Source organism: Neopsephotus bourkii, unplaced genomic scaffold (genome assembly GCF_033783945.1).
Source record: "Neopsephotus bourkii isolate Nb327-2 ecotype Australia unplaced genomic scaffold, CSIRO-AGI_Nbou_v1 NB_379, whole genome shotgun sequence".
Lineage (NCBI taxonomy): Eukaryota > Metazoa > Chordata > Aves > Psittaciformes > Psittacidae > Neopsephotus > Neopsephotus bourkii.
In genome coordinates, this window is record NW_026900884.1 from 1,843,063 (window position 1) to 1,863,199 (window position 20,137).

The following is a 20,137-nucleotide window of genomic DNA, read 5'->3' on the forward strand; positions in this document are numbered from 1 at the left end:
GGTGACGTGTGTTGCTTTCCAGGTAATGTCTCATTCAGTGAGGCCCACCAGTTGGCCAGCATGCTGCCTGCCCCAGAGGAGTGTTGCCTCTCTGGTTTTTGGCATGTCTCACTAATACAAAAAGCCTGTGCTGCACGTGATTCAGGTGTCAGTGCCATGGCAGAGGTTTGGGCTGGCTGGAGAAGTTTTACAGTAAGAAGAGCATGTCTGAGAATTGGAAGGCACTGTGTTGGCTCCACTCAGGCTGTGGTCTCAGCCCTCATGGGCACTCTGACATGTTTCCCACCCATGGGTATTGCTGCAGAAAGCAGTTTTTCTGACCCTGCAAAGGTAAAACAGAAAACTGTGCCTCTGACTGTGTGAAAAGTTCACTATTTTGGCATGGAAGACACCACAGAATTGCTTTCTTCTTTATGTGCTAGACTTAGAAGAAATTTTCTCTCTGGTGCTACCTGACATATACCTGATTATCTGTTCAGTGCTACAAAACCAGATCTGCATCTAAATATCCGACTAACATTGGGTAGACACATAGAAATGCTGTGCAGATACTGTGACATCTACACATGTGCATAGTGTCTCTGTGCACACTTGTGTAGGTGCAAGCTTGTATTTGATTTTTAATAATTACTGCATGAAGTCCTTGCCAGTCCTATTGAGTAGATGGCATCAGGCTTGCTCAAGTGTTTTGTTTTATGATTTGTGTTGTGTATTGTTTTTTTTTTGTGGAGGTGGTGGCGGAGGAAGACTGTTTCTTTTTTTCTGTTCATCGCTGTCTAGTGATAGATGGGCAGCTTTTCCCTAGAGTGTAGTGAAATAAATCATGTGTCCCTTATAACTGGATTATAAACTGAGGTGCAAAACCTAGGTTTCTTGCCAAGGATAATAAACAGACACAATAGGAGAATCAGGATTTTTGAATTTGGATTTCCAGACACCTCTATGCAAAAGAGTTGATCTACTTAGGGTATGGTGCTTTAAGTGGTGTAGACAGAAACTCAGATTTTCTGAGTGGAAGTGTGTACCTTAGCCACCTGCTTACTCTCTCATATATTGTTAAGGTAGATCTACTAAGGGTGGTCTTTTGAAATTATACATCTAACAGTGAAGGAACTTTTCATTCTTGGAATAGTGTAGGTTTCTTGTATACTAGGCTAGGAGCTTGGAATAAAAAATCTCGAATATTGATTGAATTACTTACAAGTTAATATACATGTTCACTTGTACATAGAACAGTATCTTGTAGTTTCTCAGATATTGCTGTTAATGATAGCATAATATAGGTTCTTGAATCAGTATTTTTTCAGTATTTTCATAATTAATTCTGTTTCAAGCATACAGATTTATCGTATTGACAATGCTAGTAAAAAAATCAATTAAAGAACACATGAAAGCTGTAAGAAGGTTGCTGCCATGTATGAGACCTGTCTCACTTTTTCTACAATGCTATCAAAAATGGATGCTGTTCATTGCATCACACATACACTGACATGTTTTCTGCAGTGCAAAATAATCTTTAAAGATGTATTAAAGAGAATGCATATTAGGAGAACATACTAGCAGATGCTTTCGTTTTTAATCATATTGCTTTTGTATCACAGACCATCGCCAGAGACTATCCATTGTTCCCCTTGCTCTTTTCACTCGTGTTTTGATTAGGTTACCACTCAAATCTGAAAATATTTGTCAGATTCTTTTCCACTGCTGCTGTGTAAATTTACTTGCAGCAGGCACAAGAAGCCAACACATTCACTCTTAGCTTTAATTTCACTCCCTGGCAATGGGGATTACAGCACCTTTAGAGATTCAACGTATAGTGTGTGAACAGGACAGGAATCAGTCCGTATTTGGCTTTTTTAGCCCTACTATGCTAGCATGAACTGTTAGTAAAACTCCATTTTAGTCTGAGATCATGCAGTTTTAAACAAAGTGAGCCTGCATGCACCTGAGAAGCTGTGATCTAATGAAATGCTATGTAGAATTGAAGCCCTTGTTAATGTAATCAGCAAATATAACTCCTGATACATCCGGAAACAGTTTTGTTGAGCCAAGCTAGCATGATTTCTCTGCACTGCATAAATATAACAATTATTTTACCTTTCAAATAGATCTTGAAGGTATTTTACCTCAGCACCTATGCAAATGGAATTAGTAGTAGAGGACTCATCCCAGTTCATTATTCTATTTCTCTCTTCTGATTAGTTGCAATCAGTTAACCACACTCTTATGCAAAAAATTCTTCAAAGGTCAATACAGGAAGTTATCAGGTTTTTTTTCAGACATTGTTCCTGGTATCTGTAAACTTTTATTGTAAAATTCATGTAGAATTCTGTACTGATAACTGTTCTTAATCATGCAAGCTTTATGACAAAGCTATTACATAAACAATGACTTTAAAAAGTACATATTTTCTTTAAAAAGCCCTGAATCCCTCTAAGTCATACTTCATGAGACATTCCCTGCTATAGCTCTGTGCTAATGGCTGATTCTATATATCTGCACACTCTCTGATGGGGCTGGCTGGGTTTCTGTTGTGTTCTTGAGTCAGAGATGTAAATCAACCCACTAAAGGGGAAAATCAGAGCAACTGATGAAGTGTGTATGAGGAAGAAAAATGTTATATTATTTCCTGGCACTGTAAGTAATACAAACTTCATGTTAAAACATGCTTGAATGATAGCTCTTCTGAAGTATTTGCTTACCAAGAAATGAGATCCATTCATGCCCAGTTTTTCTACAACCACAGCAGATTCAGGCATTCCAAACTGAAGTGAGAAAAAGTAGAATTATTACAAAAGTATAAAACCTGACATTTGTAAACAATCTAATTAATATTTCCATGCTCAAATACTTGAGGTTGTGGAAATTCTTATACTATTTGACATGGATAATTAGAAAAAGAGTATTGGACAGAATAACTGTAATTATTAGAAATAGGTAGTGACTCCCACATCAGAAATAAGATACAATATTACTTCTTAACAAGAATATCATGAATGAAGTAGACAAGATGGAATTACAAAGCAGCAAATGTAACTCAAATGGAACAATGAGCCCAATAGAAATACACTGTGGAACTTTAATTGCTGTGGAATAAGAGGAGGCCAACATCAGAAACAGGTTAAAATGTAGCTTGTGACAAAAGTCCATCAGTAGCTGTGTAATCAATTCAGGAAGTGGTTATATCACTGACTGCTGGAAAATTAATGCTATCTAAGAGAAAGGTCTGTTACACGCCTGTTTACCAACCTCTCTATGCTCTGGCTGGTAGCTTGGTTTCAGCACCAGATGACTGGGCTAAGTGTGTCTTGCAATTCCCATAATAGATGGGCATTGCTGGAAATAAAATTCAGGTTCAGAAACAGGATTTCTTTTCTGTGACATGACTGTGGTGTTTTTTAAAGAAAGTTGATGTTGATAATAAAGTGAAACAGGAATGTCTGGAAGTAGTATCTATGACAGAAGCTTAATATTATTTTGGAAAAAAAGTGGACGCACTGGATTTCCTTTTTATAAAAGTAGTAAGGAATGGAGCAGGGCTGAAGATGTCCCAACAGTCTCACTGCATGTTAGATGGTTTAGCCTGGCCTTTCAAAGAAATTACAATGTTATGCATGGAACGGGGAGATTTAGATTAGACATTAGCTAGAAATTTTTTGATTTGAGGGTGGTGAGACACTGGAACAGATTTCCCAGGGAAATTGTGGATGCCCCATCCCTGTCAGCATTCGAGGCCAGGCTGGATGGGGTTTTGAATACCCTTTGGACACCCTTTGGGGGGTTGGAACTAGATGGTCTTTAAGGTCCCTTCCAGCCTAAACCGTTCTATAATTCTGTGAAAGTGGTAAAAAAAATTGCAACTCTATTATTTAAAAGTGTACTGCATTTCAAATAAGCTTTAGTATTTGTAATGCTTAGCGGTAAATTTCTGTAGCGGTAATTACCAACTTGGGCACTAACACAGAAATATTAGTGAAAATAAAATCTTCTTATATAAATATTTCTATGTGGCTTTTCAGATATTATTCTTTATTTCTACAATACTTAAAACTGATCACACTTAAAAACATTCAAAGTGTATTTACTTTTTTATATGAAAATTTCATATTCAAGATTTCAGATAATTTGTTTAGCGTATAAGCTAATATGCTTGAGTTTATAAATTGTTCTTTTGTATGAGTAGGAGAGTGTTGCTCATTTGCAATACAGATTAGATCACAATTCAGAGGAGAGGGTTACTGTGGGTGTTAGACCAATGGTTGGTTGTAGGATGTGTTAATTTGCCATCAGTTGCACTGATGTTTGTGGAGAGGAAAAGAATCAATGTAATGCACACTTTCTGCTCTCGGCTGTTGCCCATCTATTTCTAGTTATTTGCTTTATCTTCAATTATTGGTGATGATTATTTGCTTTTGTGTTTTGCCTTATGCTGTTAATCAAGCATGTAACCTTTGTGCAAAGTAAAATTAGATTTTTACTCGTTTTGTTCTATGTTGTTTGCTTGTCAGACAAACAGATGTGTCACTACTGTGTTTAATGATGACCACAGAACCTCTTATTTTCTTATGAATAGATTAACCCCACAGCATTAAGATCAGTGCTGAGAACAGGGACTAGACTGCATGTCAGACAGAGGAAGCAGGTAAACTCTGAATGGAACATGGAATATCTCAGTGTAATTGCAATTACAGCATAGAAGCAAGATAACAGAGGAATACATGCACGTGGCTAACAGGTTTCCATTATTATGTTCACTTACATTTGAGGAAAAATGTAAAAATGATTTCATTATTTTTTTATAGTAGTGAATTTGTTAATTTTATGCGAATGCCTTTCACGAGGCTGGAAATGGCTTCTTTTGTAGTTATGACATACAAAAACCTGTCTTGGAAACATCATTAAGACAAAATTAAGGACATGCTAAAATTGCACTGCACATGTGCCTTGTATATTATGGCACTAACCTCAGTTATACATGTTCTAGAAGACGCAGCCTCAATCACATCACAGAGAAGGTGATGGGACTTTCCTGAACCGCCCTTTGATATATTGTGTTCTGTTTAGTGCTCACTTCTTGTCTGCTATCTTGTTTACCTGTACTGTACAGTATTCAAACCTTTGAATTCAGAATTGTACTTTGTTCTGAACTGTTCCACAGCACCCATTTTATCGTCCAATTGCTTCAGAGGCATTAAGTAACTTTTTTCTGCTTTTGTACTTTTTTTCTGTTTTTGTAGTTATTTAGGATCGGTGAGCTATACATGTATATTTGCATATTCAATATTTTGGCATTTTTATCTTCTGAGCAGAGCTGCCACTGCGGTTGCAAATCTCACCTCTCACCACTTCTGCAAATTGGAGCCTGATATTTCAAGTCAAGCTCTCAGAATTATCGTGTTTTCTGGCTGACTTGCATGGCTTCAGGTTAAAATGCTGGGGTACTGACAGAATCTGATATTTCAAGGCAGAATTAATCAATGTTACCATGAATTCATTCTCTTTTTCAGCAAGCACTGGCCTTGCACATCTTAAAATTTCTGTAATGGTCCAGAGTATTGCCCAAACATACCAGTTTCTTTGTATTGAAAAAGGAAGGCTTTTGGGAATGGAAAAGGTAGCAGATGAAGAAACAATTACAGACTATCATGATATGTATGTAAAAGAGGGTAAATTCAGGTTATAGAGGTAATCCCAGCTCTGTCACATTTGAGTGCTTGTTTCTGCAACCTTAACAGCATTATTTTAGGGTTCATGCACATGTATGGCCAGTCTTGGAGCAGGGGAGATCTAGCACAGCCCCCCGGCATTTTGACTGACTGTGGAAATGATGGTAGTGTCTGGTGCTGAGGTCCTCTGGAGAGCTGGTAGCAGGAACTGAACAGCTCTGTACATGGTGGCTCCAGGCAAATGGCTGCTGCTTCACAGTGCTACTCTTTGATATGCAGAATGGCCAAGTACTTAATGTTGGTTATACTGTAGTAATTAGATCACTTAGCTGCTTTAATCAGTGATGCAAATGTAAGCATAGGCTTTAACAGCTTTTTATACAGTTGGAAGATTCTCTCTTGGCAAGTATGAAGCCAGTGGTTATGGTGTGCCTGCTGAAATTTCCCTGGAAGCCTCTGAGTTGTTGAACAATTGTTATTAATTTTCTGCCTTGTATTCTGCTGTAGAATTGCAAGGTACTTTAAAATCATTATATCTTCTGCTAATTAGTCTGATTTCCTTTAAGCTGAAAGGCTTTGAGCTAATTAATCCTCTGAGTAGCTGTTCACAGTAATAAGTTCACAGTTTAGCTGATACATTATTATTATGGTATGAATTAATTCCATAGAACAGATCAGCTTTCTCAGTGTGGGGATAGTGACCCACCTGTGATACATCTGGATTGTAAAACTCTGGGGTTTGTTTGTTTGCTTGTTGGTTTTGTTTTTGCCTTTTTTTTTTTTTAATTTGTACATGAACAAGCATATTTATTTATGCACAAGGCAAAATGGAGAAATAAAAATACATCATGGACATTCTAAACTTTGGCTTATTTTTTACATGACTACAAATGAGAATCTTATAGAAACACTTCATTACACTGCATTATTTTACTTGATAAACATTGTATGCTCCATCAGTTGAAAAGGCTGAGAAAAGTTAATGACACATTCTTACTGTTGGTGTAAAGCAGTTAATGGATCAGTGCTACATTTAGAAGTAGGATGAACACAAGAAAGATAAATGCTATATATAAAATCATAGAGACAGATTTTCATTAAAAAGACCCAAACCAAACAAAATCCCCAAAGGAATGTAAAATGAGACCACATATCAAAATGAATGGAGTTTATTGTATAAGTTAATTGCAGGTAGAAGTCAAAAACCTTAGTCATAGTATTCAGTACTTCCAAGGAAAAAATCTGATATTGAAAAAAGGATGTATCACAGAGGATATATTTTATGTATCTTGGAGGAGATTATCCAAATAGTGAAAGGATGACTATTTTGTGCAATTCAGGTTATTTTACATATGCTAAAAATGACACTGCAGAACTAGGAAATGTACAAACAGACAAAGGAATGATTTAATCCCCCTCCCCCCCCAAAACCCACAAACCAAACCCCACCAAAACACCACCAATAAAAAAACCTCAAGTACCTTAAATTTAAACAATATCTATCAATTGCCATCGGTACATATGCGTTGGAAAGAAAAGATGAACAGTAGATTCTTATTGACAAGCTATAAATTCTAAAGCAATATTCAAATATAAAATCTAGACCCACTTTCAGTGAAACATTTATCTCCTCCCAGCATGAAATAAATTGGGGCATGAAATACCTTTTCTATTATAAACAATATCCCTGTAAGTGAACATTTTTATATGGTTTGTCATGTAGAAGGTTTTAGCTAGCAGCTTCTACTATGAATTAGATTTCTATAAAAAACAGGAGAGCACCAAGAAACATGTAAAATTAGTAAATTCTTGGGAATGACAATTGCTGACTAATCTGTTTTCAGTACTTTGGAGTATCTGTGCTAGTTTTAGGGTAAAATTCCTGTTTTTCAAAGATAAATCCAGTAAGAGCTTCTGCTAGCTAGACTGGGTTGTCTAAAGTGTTACTTATACATTCAGTACCTGTCTTAGGAGATCTGCAACTTGAAAAGCCGTCCAGTTCTCAAATTCCTCTTGAGATGGTAGTTTTGTGGCCATGTTGCTATCCAGTGAGAAAGACTTGATCTATGAGTAACACTGAACTGTTGCTTCATTGGTTTTTACTGAGCTGTTTTAGAAACCCTAAGAGGAAGTCCTTTTTGCAATTTTTTTCCTGTTTGCTCACTTAAAGTGAACGCCTATAAAAGGTGATTTAGGAAGTACCAGTATTCTTCTGTGACTCTTTTCAGTATAAGGAAACTGGAAATTATTATATCAACATATACAAATATTTGTCATAACTGAAATTAATTAAATTCTGCTGAAATTGGTTATAAAACATTTCTGCCATCACCATCTTAGAGGTTTAAATTGGCAACTCTTTCATATCTATACAAAACCAATTGGTAATACCTGTCTCTCCCCTAACCTGATCTCCTTGATCCAGATGCCTGGATTTGCCTTCAGATTGTATTTATTTTGCTTGTGGGTTTTGACATATTGTGCAGTGGTGTTTAGACATTAAAAACTGAGAGAAGGAGGCACAAAAGCACAAAATGTAATCAGTTCTAAGCAATGTTAAGTGTGTTGGCTTTGTAATGGAAAACAACTGTGGTGCTTGAAGGTAGTTGACATAGTTTCAAGTCCTTAGGACCTTAGTACAAAAGGTGTAAGAAAAGCAGAAGAGAAAAACAGGACCTGGGGATGGGGAGTATCTGGGACTAGCAGATGTCCAGGATGGGAGCAGTTAAACTAACTGATAAATAGAAAGGCAGGATGACTGCTATGTCTGTAATGTTAAGCTGGTTATGAAGGTTGTTGGGAAAAGTAAAACAACCCTCAAAGATCACCATCACCTTTTTGTATGCAGGCGGGAAACTTTCTGGAAAATGATGTAATATGCCCAGTGACCATATAAGGGTGGCCTGCATGGCAATATGGTGACACGCATTAGGAGGAGCTATCCCCCGTGTCTCCCGGTGCCACAATAAAGAATACCTGCTTGCCAACTTGAAACTTGGCAAGTTTGTTCCTGGAGTTTTCTCTGAATCAAAACAGAGCTCAGTTGCAAAAATTTTACTTCCATATTGTCACATCAAAGAATCACATTCTTTATTCCCATCATTATAATTACAGCTAAAGAACAAATTCTCAATAAATTCATTCCAGTGATACATTCTTTTCAAAAGGTAGGGCTAGCATAAAATGCTTGCACAGAATCAGACCACAAGCTCATCCAGGCTGGCGTCTTATTTTGTGATTGTGGTCAGAAGTGAGGTACCTAGAAATCTGTATAGAAACAGGGCAAGCATGTAAGAATTCCATAGTATTCTCCCAGTTGACAACCATTTTGAACTCAGGGACTTGCTGGTTTGGGTGTAGTTTCTACATATGCTGCATGCATACCTATGATATATGCTACACCAATGATTCCTAATTTGGATCCATGCCTGTTGTCCTTTAGGGAGGGAGATGTGCAGTGGTCTGGGCAGGCACAGCCAGGAATCACTCCTGGGCTGCCAGAGGAGGAAGATAAATGTTTTTATTGGAGGCTGGGGCTCAGATGGAGTTAAGAGGGAGGAGAGCAGATGAGGCCCAGGAAGGGAACTTATGCCCTTTCCCATCCCTGTCCCTCAAGCCATCTCCTCTGAGCTGTGTGTCTGCCCCACTCACTGCCCTTCTCTGCTTCTTCAGCTTTAACACAGAATAAAGTTTGAGAGGAGCAGCATATGCAGTTCTTAAATTGGAGAGGGGGGCAGGATGCATCTTCTAAAATGAAGCAAAGGGGAAATGCTTGAGACATTGCTTTGCGGAATGGGCAATAAAATTGCAAAGATGCAGCTGCAGCTGCTGAAACAAACCCAGATTATTTTGCTCAGCAGTTGTGAGTCACCACAACAGGACAAATATGAAAGCTTCCATAAAAGGCTGGAGACGAAGGAATGTTATAGTCTGCTTTCCAGTTACTCTTCCTGTTTTATTTACCAGTGCAAAGTGGATTTGGGGCACATGTTCAAAGTTTAAAGTGTATTTCAGCTAAGTTGAAATGTCTCGTGCAAATTTTCTTGCGTGGCTTTTTTGTTGTTAGAGTGACTGACAGGTCAGTTGTTGCCAGTGAATACTCTTTGCTGTCTTGTGACTTTGCAGAACATCAAATCTGGCAAAACTCAATTCCTGGAATTTCAGAAATGCTGAATTGAGATAGAAGCTCTTGCAACTGAAACTTGGCTGCCTCAGAATAATTTCCAAGTGCCTGTTGGCACACTATGAGAAAAATGATGTTGAATTCCATAGTGTTTCATAGTGGTTAATGTTTCATAGTGTTGACTGAGTTGTTTCAAGGGGGGGCAGGAGGGGTGGGTAACATCTCCCTGGATGACAGGAGGGAGTGGTACTCTTTTACTGTGTGCAAGGACCAGTAGAAAGAGGTGCAAGTATTCCCCAATAAATTTTGTTTGCCTAGTTTGAGAGCAGGAGTAATTGTGTCAGCTTATACACCAGGGTCTTCATGTATGGTGGAGGTGGGAAGCAGCTGAGTTGGAGATAGGTCAGTTGTAGGTTTAATGGCTGCAGTGGGGAAGCAACAAAATAACAGATGGCATCAGGTGTGAAACATGAATAAGGTGAAGCACAGCAAAGCTGCTATTTATGCAGTGCAGGCTGGGTTTGGTTACCGAGTAGGTGTAAGCAGTTCAGAACATCTCAAAGGCCAATTAAAAATAGTGTGCTAAGGATTTTGCAATTCAGTGCATGCTGCCAGCAGTACCTTCTCCTCCTCTTCCTACGATTGCCCATTAGGCCACTAGCATTTGCAGAAATACTAGCATGCCAGGAGCTGCTCCTTGCTGCCTGCTGCCCTCCGCTGTCACATTCCTACACTGCCTGGTCGTCTGCAGTGTGAGCTGAAGCTCTGCCCTGCCAGCTCACCCACCTCCTGTGCCCAGGCCTCCCTCTTCCCCACCTGGCTTATCTCTGATTTCTCTGCCCCATGACTAACTTCTGTCTAATTCTCCTTTCACTGCCTGTGCTGACATCGCCTTAATTTGTATTCTGGCTTGTAAGGAGAGTGTTCTCAAGGGGCCAGTGCTTACAGAGTTCAGCTCTTCACTGAGAGAGACAGAGATCTATTTGGAAAGGTTGTATTCAGTTTTGTGTTCCCAAAGGAGCTGTAGCAGAAGTGATTCAGCCACAGGGACTGTAGCTCGCAAGAAAAATTTTGCCATTTGTGTTTTAGATTAAAAATGATGACGACAACAACAAAACCCAGCAGGTATGCGGGGAGGTTCATCTGAAATCCTCTAGCTAGTCTCTTGATGCTGATGTTGATCAATGCTGTAGTTTTCTTTCCTTAAGTATGTGCAACCAAAATGGAGAAAATTATCACGCACTTACACTTGCTTTCCACAACCCTCAAGGGGATTATTTCAAGAATTGTTGGCTAGAAGGACCCCGGATTTGATTACCAATTCTACTTATTTACCTCATATTTCTAGTTACTCTGTGCAGTGTATCACTTACATGCAATCCAAGTAAATATGTGCCCTTGAACATATGTTGGCTGTGGGGGAAACCTTGAGCAGAATATTGAGGCTTCAAGTCCACCAAGTGAAGACAGGCCACAGATTTGTTTTCTTCAAATGTCCAGGTGCCTACACATAACTTTGAAGCAGATTGTAGAGACTTGAATAACAACAAGCACTAGCCCTGGGCAGATCATGCTCATTTGCTACTGAATATTCCCTGGAGCATCTTGATCTGACATGGGTATTGGCAGAGTCAAAAATGTGTTTGGGTACATGTGCAGAGTGCAGTGTGTCATTTTAAACTTATATCTAACTGAACATATTAATATTTTCATCCTTACTGTTTACAGTTTCATTTCTCAAAAAAAAAAAGGACAGAAATCTGATTCTGTACATTGAGAAATTTATTTTTTTTTTTCTGGAGCCCTAAGTAAAAATGATGTCTAGTAAGTGAGAACTACCAAATTTCAGAGGAGTTATAGTTCTTGTGTGCATTTTATTCACTGTGTAATTTGACCTGAACAGAAATTCACTCTTATGCATAACTTGTATATAAAGCAGAGTTAACACATCTTTACAATATATATTTCAACAATTTTATCTTTTTTTTTTTCTACTTTTTTAAAAATGCAAGTCAGATAAAAGACATGTTTTTACAGGCTATAGCTTCTTGGAGTTTCATAAAGTAAGTTCTCAGTTTGTGATTTCATAGAAACAGTTAATAAGCAATATAAAACCTGATTCCTAGATCATACCACTGGCATCTCTTACTAAACACTAAATACAGCTATGTATTTTCATGAACATAAGCGCTAAATGTGTTAAACTTTTTTCAAAACTTTCAAAATCAAGTTCTGCTTTGCAAAAACCCCTAGCAGCTTCAAGCAACTTATTTTACTGAGTGTAACACTGGAATACTGCTCTTGGGGAAAATATACTTGAACAAAATAACTCACTGAAGCGTTACTGTATATAAAATATGAATCATTGACACTGCCTTTTTTGCCCATTTTATAAAAAAATAATGAAAGCAACATGACTTACCATATACTCATTTTTCTTCTCCCAGGCACGCGTGCTGGAGTTGATTCCAAATAAGTTAAAGGAGCAGTTTCTCATGTCTGTTCTTCCTCCTTAAACTGTCCCATATGTATTTTGTTGTTGTTAGCGTGATTGACAGGCTTGGCATTCATAGTGGGTGGGAGAAAAACATTCTTAAAGTAAAAGCTAGAATAATCTCATAGTCTGAATAAGTCTAAGGAGAATGTCAGAAAATGAAGGCTTACTTACAGCTATCTCTGTCTAGAAGTTTGATAAAGTTTTGCTAATTGGTTATGTCTTTTTTTTTCTTATTTTTTTTCTTTTTTTTCATTTAACAGGAAATAAAAATAACACAATCGACAGAAATCTGGTCTGGAAGGGACCTCAGGCAGGGCTTCAGCGGAGGGGCAGGATCACATACAATGAGACCAAAATGGTTGTCTTGGAAACAAGTTTGGTAGCCTGTTTTTCTAACTGGGGATTCAGGTTCACCATGTCCATGGGTGGCACAGCAGGAGGAAGAACTCTAATATCTATGCTCTACTACTGGAGGGTGCAAGAGAAAGTGTCTGTTTATAAGGATAATTGCTGTCTAAGCTCCAGATGACCTGGACCTGGACATCTGTTCCCTGAAGAAGCAAACCAAGTTTCATTAGCATTTGTCCATATGTAGAGATTTAGGAAACTCTTGTTTAGTCTTTTCGTTCTCAGTCCACTCCAATTTGGATCCATCTTAACTGAAAAATAGGGTGGCCAAACCTATCTCATTATGCTGTTCTTTGTCCTATAGTAGCCACTTCTGTCTCGACAATATTCCCATGTACTTTTGAAGTATTCTTGCTGTTCAACATCCATGTTACTAACAAAATGAATATGATTAATGCCAAAACAAATCCCAATGCAACCCTACTTGAAACATGCATTGAGTATGAAAGAGATCTGCAGATTTTCTCAGTGTGAATCAGATGTTCATTTTGATTCAGAGAAAACCCCAGGCACAAACTCGCCAACAGTTTCAAGTTGACAAGGAGGTATTCTTTATTGTGGCGCCGGGAGACACGGGGGATAGCTCCTCCTAACATGTGTCTCTGTATTGCCATGCAGGCCATCCTTATATGGTCACTGGGCATATTACATCATTTTCCAGAAAGTTTCCCGCCTGCATACAAAAAGGTGATGGTGATCTTTGAGGGCTGTTTTACTTTTCCCAACAATTTTCATAACCAGCTTAATTAACATTACAGACATAGCAATCATACTGCCCTTCTACTTACCAGTTAGTTTAGCTGCTCCCATCCTGGACATCTGCTGGTCCCAGATATTCCCCATCCCCAGGTCCTGTTTTTCTCTTCTGCTTTTCTTACACCTTTTGTACTAAGGTCCTAAGGACCTGGAACTATGTCAACTACCTTCAAGCACCACAGTTATTTTCTATTACAAAACCATCAAACTTAACATTACTTGGAACTGATTAGATCTTGTACTTTTGTGCCTCCTTGTCTCAATTTACAATATATGGTACTTTGATCACATTTCTCTAGTTTGTGTGCAATGATTTTTATATGGGACCCTATCAAAAGCCTTAGTGATAATATATATTTTGTGTACCTTATCTACTATTTTGCCATCATATTGAAGAAGGAAATGAGACTGGTTTGACACAGTTTGTTCCTGACAAGTCAGTTTTTCCTGCAGTATTAAAGAAACAATTTATAACGATATTGAGGCCCAACATTTGCTGTAGTGTATTTGTCAGAATTGAAGTTGGGCTGACTGTTCAGTAGTTCACTGCCCTCCTTTTCCCTGTGGTGGGTTGATCCTGACCTAGGTGTCCATCAGAGCCACTCTATCACTTCTCCTCCACAACTGCATAGGGGAGAGAAAATATAATGAAAAGCCTGTGGGTTGAGATAAGGACAGGGAGATCACTCACCAATTACTGTCACAGGCAAAATAGATTTGACTTGAGGAAATTAGTTCAATTTCTTGCCAATCAAATTAGAGCAGGATAATGAGAAACAAACTCAAATCTCAAAACACTTTCTCCTCACCCCTCACATCTTCCCAGGCTTAACTTTACTCCCAGTTTCTTTCCTTCCTTCCCCCTCAATGGTGCAGGGGGGACTAGGTGTTGTTAGTTCTCCATGCATTCTCTCTGCTGTTCCTTCCTTCTCAGGGGAGGACTGCAGTGTGGGGTCCCTCCCATGGGAGAAAGTTCTCCATGAACTTCTCCAATGTGAGTCCGTCCCACAGGCTGCAGTTCTTCACAAACTGCTCCAGTGTGAGTCCCTTCCATGGGTCACAAGTCCTGCAGCAAACCTGCTCCAGCGCAGGCTCCTCTCTCCATGGGGCCACAGGTACTGCCAGGAGCCTGCTCCAGCATGGGCTGCCCATGGGGTGACAGCCTCCTTTGCTCATTCCCCTGCTCCAGTCTGGGTTCCTCCGTGGGCTGCAGGTGGATGTCTGCCCCATCGTGGACCTCCATGGGCTGTAGGGGACAGCCTGCCTCACCATGGTCTGCACCACAGGCTGCAGGGGAATCTCTGCTCCAGTGCCTGGAGCACCTCCTCCCCCTGCTTCTTCACTGACCCTGGTGTCTGCAGGGCTGCTTCTCTCACATGTTCTCACTCCTCTGTCTGTCTGCTGTTGTGCAGTTTCCCCCAGCCCACTTCTTAACTATGTGATCCCAGAGGTGCTACCACTGATGGTCTCAGCCTTGGCCAGTGGTGGGTCCATCTTAGAGTTCTCTGGCACTGACTCTATTGGACATGGGGGAAGCTTCTAACAACTTCTTGGAGAAACCACCCTTATAACCCCTGCCCCACCTCCCCCTCAACCTTGACACACAAACCCAGTACAGCCCCTCACCTTAGAAGACGGATGTTTGCCCTTCTTTAGTTATTGTCACTTTATTGCCCTACATTATGTGCTGAATGCATACTGTTCAGAGTTCAAGGAAAATGCTTTGGCTAGCTCTCTACATAATCTGTATCAAGAATTTCATTATACCATTCTTATTTAAATTTCTAACCCAGCTTAATACCAGTAATAAGTATTCTGATCCTGCTGTAACTACTATTGAAATTAAGCATCTGGTTGCAATCTTTCCCAGCGAAGACTAATTAAATACTTCCATTTACTCTCATATTTGTTAGATATTATTTTTTTTTTTTTTTTCCCTTCCAAAGTGTGGATGTTTAATTCCCTTCTGGTTTTCTCTTACTAATGTTTCAGGAGCCACAATGACTTTGGTGGACTTCGGATGAACCTATGAGGGAAGTGTCACAGTCTTTTTGTATGGTGCCACAGGTAAATGCCTACACTTACAAAATTCTTACAAAAATGTTTCTGCAGAGGGTAATTGTGTACTTAAGATGGTTTAGTGCCTTTATAATTTAGTTTTCAACATTTGTTTTCTGCAAGTTCTTGTTGAATTTCTAGAAGTTATGCAGCAAGGTGTTCAGAATAACTTGTTTGTATGCAGCAGTGCTTTATTGCTTAAAGCGGACATCTGTTCTTACAATAATAAAACTGCAATGCCAAATCCATAACAACTTTTGTAATGGTGTGACCTATCTCAGAGCTTGATTTGAAACATGTCAGACTCAACAAAATTTTCCTGGTTTTGCAGGAATAGTAGGAATTAATAGCCGTACATGATTCCATATGACAACATATACTGCAGTGTTGGCAACATATACTATTGTTTTCTGAGTTCTAGTTGCATAGTTGTTTTTTTTCTGCTATATATCATCTGGTTACATGAGTCATGAATATGGAATTCAAGAGTCTTGGGTTCCCTTTATGACTGAAGTAGCCTTTTATTTATTTATTTAAAAAAATGTTGATTTATATAAGTAAGTCAATTAGGGAGTTTTTCAGAGGCCAAAGGGAACTCTGCCTGCATCAGTACTTCATGGATCTTTGCAAATCTTATCTTCTGTCTGGTGTTTTCCTCCCCTTGTAGCAGAGAAAATCATAAGAAGCCTTAATATATCAATGACAGCGCAAATGTTATGAAAGCTTTTGTGTTATAAAATGATAAAATGAGCATATGAGTTTTGTAGGTGTCTGTTGTTCTGGTTTTGGTGGGTTTTTTTTTTTTTTTTTTGGATGTGTATGTCATGTTTCAGATGAATTTCAATTGTTGCTAAACACTAGGTTTTCTGTTTTGCTTGCTTTGTCACAGAGGGTGGGTACATGGCATAAAACCTGTTCGTAGGGACAGTTGCTTTTTGTTATCACTCAGCCTTCTAAAATCTATTTATATGTTTGCTAGCTTGACCTTCTCTTTGAATCTAGCAACAGATTCTGCCAGAGAGATTTTCCCACATCTAACCATGCATCAAAAATGTACTTATTCTCATAGGTGTTTGTAACCTGAATTTTGCACCTACTTTTCTTTATCCTTTTCAAAAATTCATGTTTTTAACTAGTACAATGAAATACAACAGTAATAAAACCCCAACCTGCTACAAAAGTGACATTGTTCATTAGAAATTCTCTTTGGTTTTTTTTTTTTTTTGCAAGCTGTAGTGCTTGGTTGTGATACATTTCGCAAGTACTCAGTATTTTTTGCAGTTTAACTGAGCTACTTTTTTATTTTTATTCTTTTGAACACCTTGGCAGAACTTGCTGTCTGTTTCTCTTGATTCATATACTGACTTGTATCGTTTATAGAATCATAGAATATTTAGGGTTGGAAAGGACCTTAAGATCATCAAGTTTCAACCCCCTGCCATGGGCAGGAACATCTCACACTAAACCATGCCACCTAAGGCTCTGTCCAACCCGGCCTTGAGCACTGCCAGGAATGGAGCCCTCACAGCTTCCCTGGGCAACCCATTCCAGTGCCTCACCACCCTCACAGTAAAGAACTTCTTCCTTATATCCAGTCTAAACTTCACCTGTTAAGTTTTAACCTATTGCCCCTTGTCCTGTCACTACAGTCCCTAGTGCAGAGTCTGTCCCCAGTATCCCTATAGCCCCCCTTCAGATACTGGAAGGCTGCTATGAGGTCTCCATGCAGCCTTCTCTTCTGCAAGCTGAACAGACCCAGCTTTCTCAGCCTATCTTCATACGCCTGATCATCCTCGTGGCCCCCCCCTGGAATTGCTGGAGCAGTTCCATATCCTTTTTACGTTGAGGACACCAGAACTGTACACAATACTCCAAGTGAGGTCTCACAAGAGCAGAGCAGAGGGGCAGGATCACCTCCTTCAACCTGCTGGTGACACTCCTTTTGATGCAGCCCAGGATACGGTTGGCTTTCTGGGCTGCAAGTGCACACTGCCGGCTCATGTTCATTTTCTCATCTACCAACACCCCCAAGTACTTCTCCACAGGGCTTCTCTGAATCTCTTCTCTACCTAACCTGTAGCTGTGCCTGTGATAACTCCAACCCAGGTGTAGGACCTTGCACTTGGCATGGTTCAACTTCATAAGGTTGACATCAGCCCACCTCACAAGCATGTCAAGGTCCCTCTGGATGGCATTCTTTCCCTCCATCGTATCAATCGAACTACACAGCTTGGTGTCATTGGCAAACTTGCTGAGGGCGCACTCAATCCCACTGTCCACGTCAGTGATGAAGATGTTGAACAAGACCGGTCCCAACACTGATCCCTGAGGGACACCACTTGTTACTGGTCTCCAGCCGGGCGTTGAGCCATTTACCACAACTCTTTGTGTGCGGCCATCCAGTCAGTTCTTTATCCACCGATGGTCCACCTATCAAATTAATGTCTCTCCAATTTAGAGACAATGATGTCGTGTGGGACAGCGTCGAACACTTTGCACAACTCCAGGCAGATGACATCAACTCCTCTACCCCTGTCCATCAGTTCCATAGCCCTGTCATAGAAGGCCACCAAACTGGTCAGGCAGGATTTTCCCTTGGTGAAGCCATGCTGGCTGTCATCAAGCACCTTGTTATTTTTCGTATGCCTTTGCATGCCTTCCAGGAGAATCTGCTCCAAGATTTTGCCAGGCTTTTTTGCACTTACATTTTATATAGTTTCTTTATAGAACTTCTCCTTCTTTGGAATTTATCTGTGTGTTGACTATTCTGATAAAATATAGGAAAATGTGTATGAGCAGGTTTCTGTCTAGCAACATTCATATGCATTAAAATCTAGTGGGTAAATTTCAAAACAGAAAACCAATATTATTTCAATGTCTCACCTTATAATTTAAATAATATTCCTAGACAGCTTGAATTTGAAAAGCTGTGGCTGCTGCTTGTTTTAAATTATTTTGTTTGTGTTCTTTTGATGGATTTTGTTAGTATAATGAATTCTTAGTTAAACACTATTGATTTCTTTGAGGTTTGCACATTGATATGTATAAAGGTCTTTCACCATGCACATAACTCTTGATATGAGATAAATGGAAAAATGTCAAATTGATACTTCAACTCCCAGTGGGTATACTCATGCATCATTGCCCATTTTACAGTGGAAGATCTCAACAAAAGCTGCCTCTGTAGGTGTTGGACTCTGACATGAAGTTACCCTAAGAACCAGAGTGGTGTTTTTTTTTTTTTACTGCATCTGCTTCCCAGTCCCGAGTTCTCTGTCATTGGAATGAATTTGGCCAACTCCAGCTAAATGTAGTTAGAGAAAATTCCAAATGATGTTTCTAAGAAATCTGCTTTAGTATGACTTCCAAAAGAAAGCTAGATTAAATAAAAATGCACAAAGATGTCATGTATATGCGTCATGTTTCTTTGAAGTATAGGCACAGAGGTATGTCTCCATTCCCCACTTTCCCCCTACTTCCACTGTGCTCTTTAGAGCCCTCATAACCTTTGGAAAAGCCTTTGATATTACAGTACCACCAGGTAAAAGAAGCACTTATGCTAATTTCCACAATGAACTATTACTACTCAATTCACTGAGGTAGTGTGTTGAACCAGAAAACTTCCGTCACAACAGGCTTCAGAGTCATAATTGAAGTATTTGTTGTTAGGATGCATTGTTAACAGTATAAGCAAAATATGTAATGAGAAACAGTTGCATCTGTTTTTAAGAGGTATTTCTTCCTGCTTAAAATACAGGTTTGGAGAAGGATAGCTATTTCTTCCATGTTCTTCCTGAGCTGGGGAACTTAGATATATCAAAACAATAGTGAAGCACTAGTGTACCCTTGTTATAGTATCATCAGTATTAGAATGTTTGCATAGTATATAGTGTGTAGAGTGCATATATACTGTATATTATAGTAGTATAACCTAGCATTATAGCACTGCAGTATAATATGATATTGTGTTTCTGTGCTGCTGACACACACATTTTATTTAGAAAAATGTATCAGGTGAATTGACAAAGGTCATAGCCTGAGTGCTTTTATTTGCTTAAAACGATTGAGATAAAACTGGACAGGGAAAAGAACCGGATGGGGAAACAGGTCACTGCAAAATGTACAAATTTTCTGTAGTACAGCAGAAGGTCTGAGGGAAACTGTGGTCAATTGTCATACGAAGGAGGGAAGATCTGGGAAGAGAATCTCAGATACAGTTGTTTGGACAATGTGTTTTTTTTGTTTTTTTTTTTTGTCATAAAGAGAGCATGTGGAAGGAAGCAAAAATTTATGGTTTTGGGGAGCCCAAATAGTTGAGGGGAACCTTTTATTCACTATTCAAGAGGAATTGGGTGGATCATGTGTGTCAGCTGGCCAGTATCCAGATGTTGTTTCAGCCAAACAAGCAGACCTCCTGACTTCCAGTCAACATGGCCCTGAAGATGAAGTTAGAAAAGGGAACTTCTGAGTTTAGATAAAGACAGAAGAAAGGAGGAATTAAAAAGGGGAAGGGGGCTTAGAAGATAGATAGAGAAATTGAAGGCATTGATAAAGGGGGATGGGGTGTAGAAGTAGAAGGGTACAAAATATAAAATGAGAAAGAAGGTAATAGGAAGAAGACAAGCTGTA

General features: G+C 39.2%; 2 protein-coding genes across 9 annotated transcripts in view; one reads left to right on the forward strand and one right to left on the reverse strand.

Moving 5' to 3' along the window:
* The window catches only part of BLNK (B cell linker), a 101,870-nt gene extending 89,354 nt beyond the window's left edge, over positions 1-12,516 (reverse strand). For 2 of the 7 annotated variants that reach the window (XM_061349021.1, XM_061349015.1), the window contains exons 1-2: positions 12,212-12,516; positions 2,703-2,765 (exon numbers count right to left, since the gene is read on the reverse strand). In XM_061349021.1, coding sequence (XP_061205005.1) covers positions 2,703-2,719 — 17 coding nt within the window. In that variant the 5' untranslated portion in view covers positions 2,720-2,765; positions 12,212-12,516. Of the gene's footprint in view, positions 1-2,702; positions 2,766-7,628; positions 7,972-12,211 lie in introns of those variants that run through there. The other 5 variants (XM_061349014.1, XM_061349016.1, XM_061349020.1 and 2 more) reach the window with 5 other exon arrangements.
* A 2,573-nt stretch (positions 12,517-15,089) lies between these two features.
* DNTT (DNA nucleotidylexotransferase) overlaps positions 15,090-20,137 on the forward strand; it is a 124,355-nt gene continuing 119,307 nt past the window's right edge. For both annotated transcript variants that reach the window (XM_061349028.1, XM_061349029.1), the window contains exon 1: positions 15,090-15,517. The gene's annotated coding sequence lies outside the window, so the exon portion shown is untranslated. The remainder of the gene's footprint in view (positions 15,518-20,137) is intronic.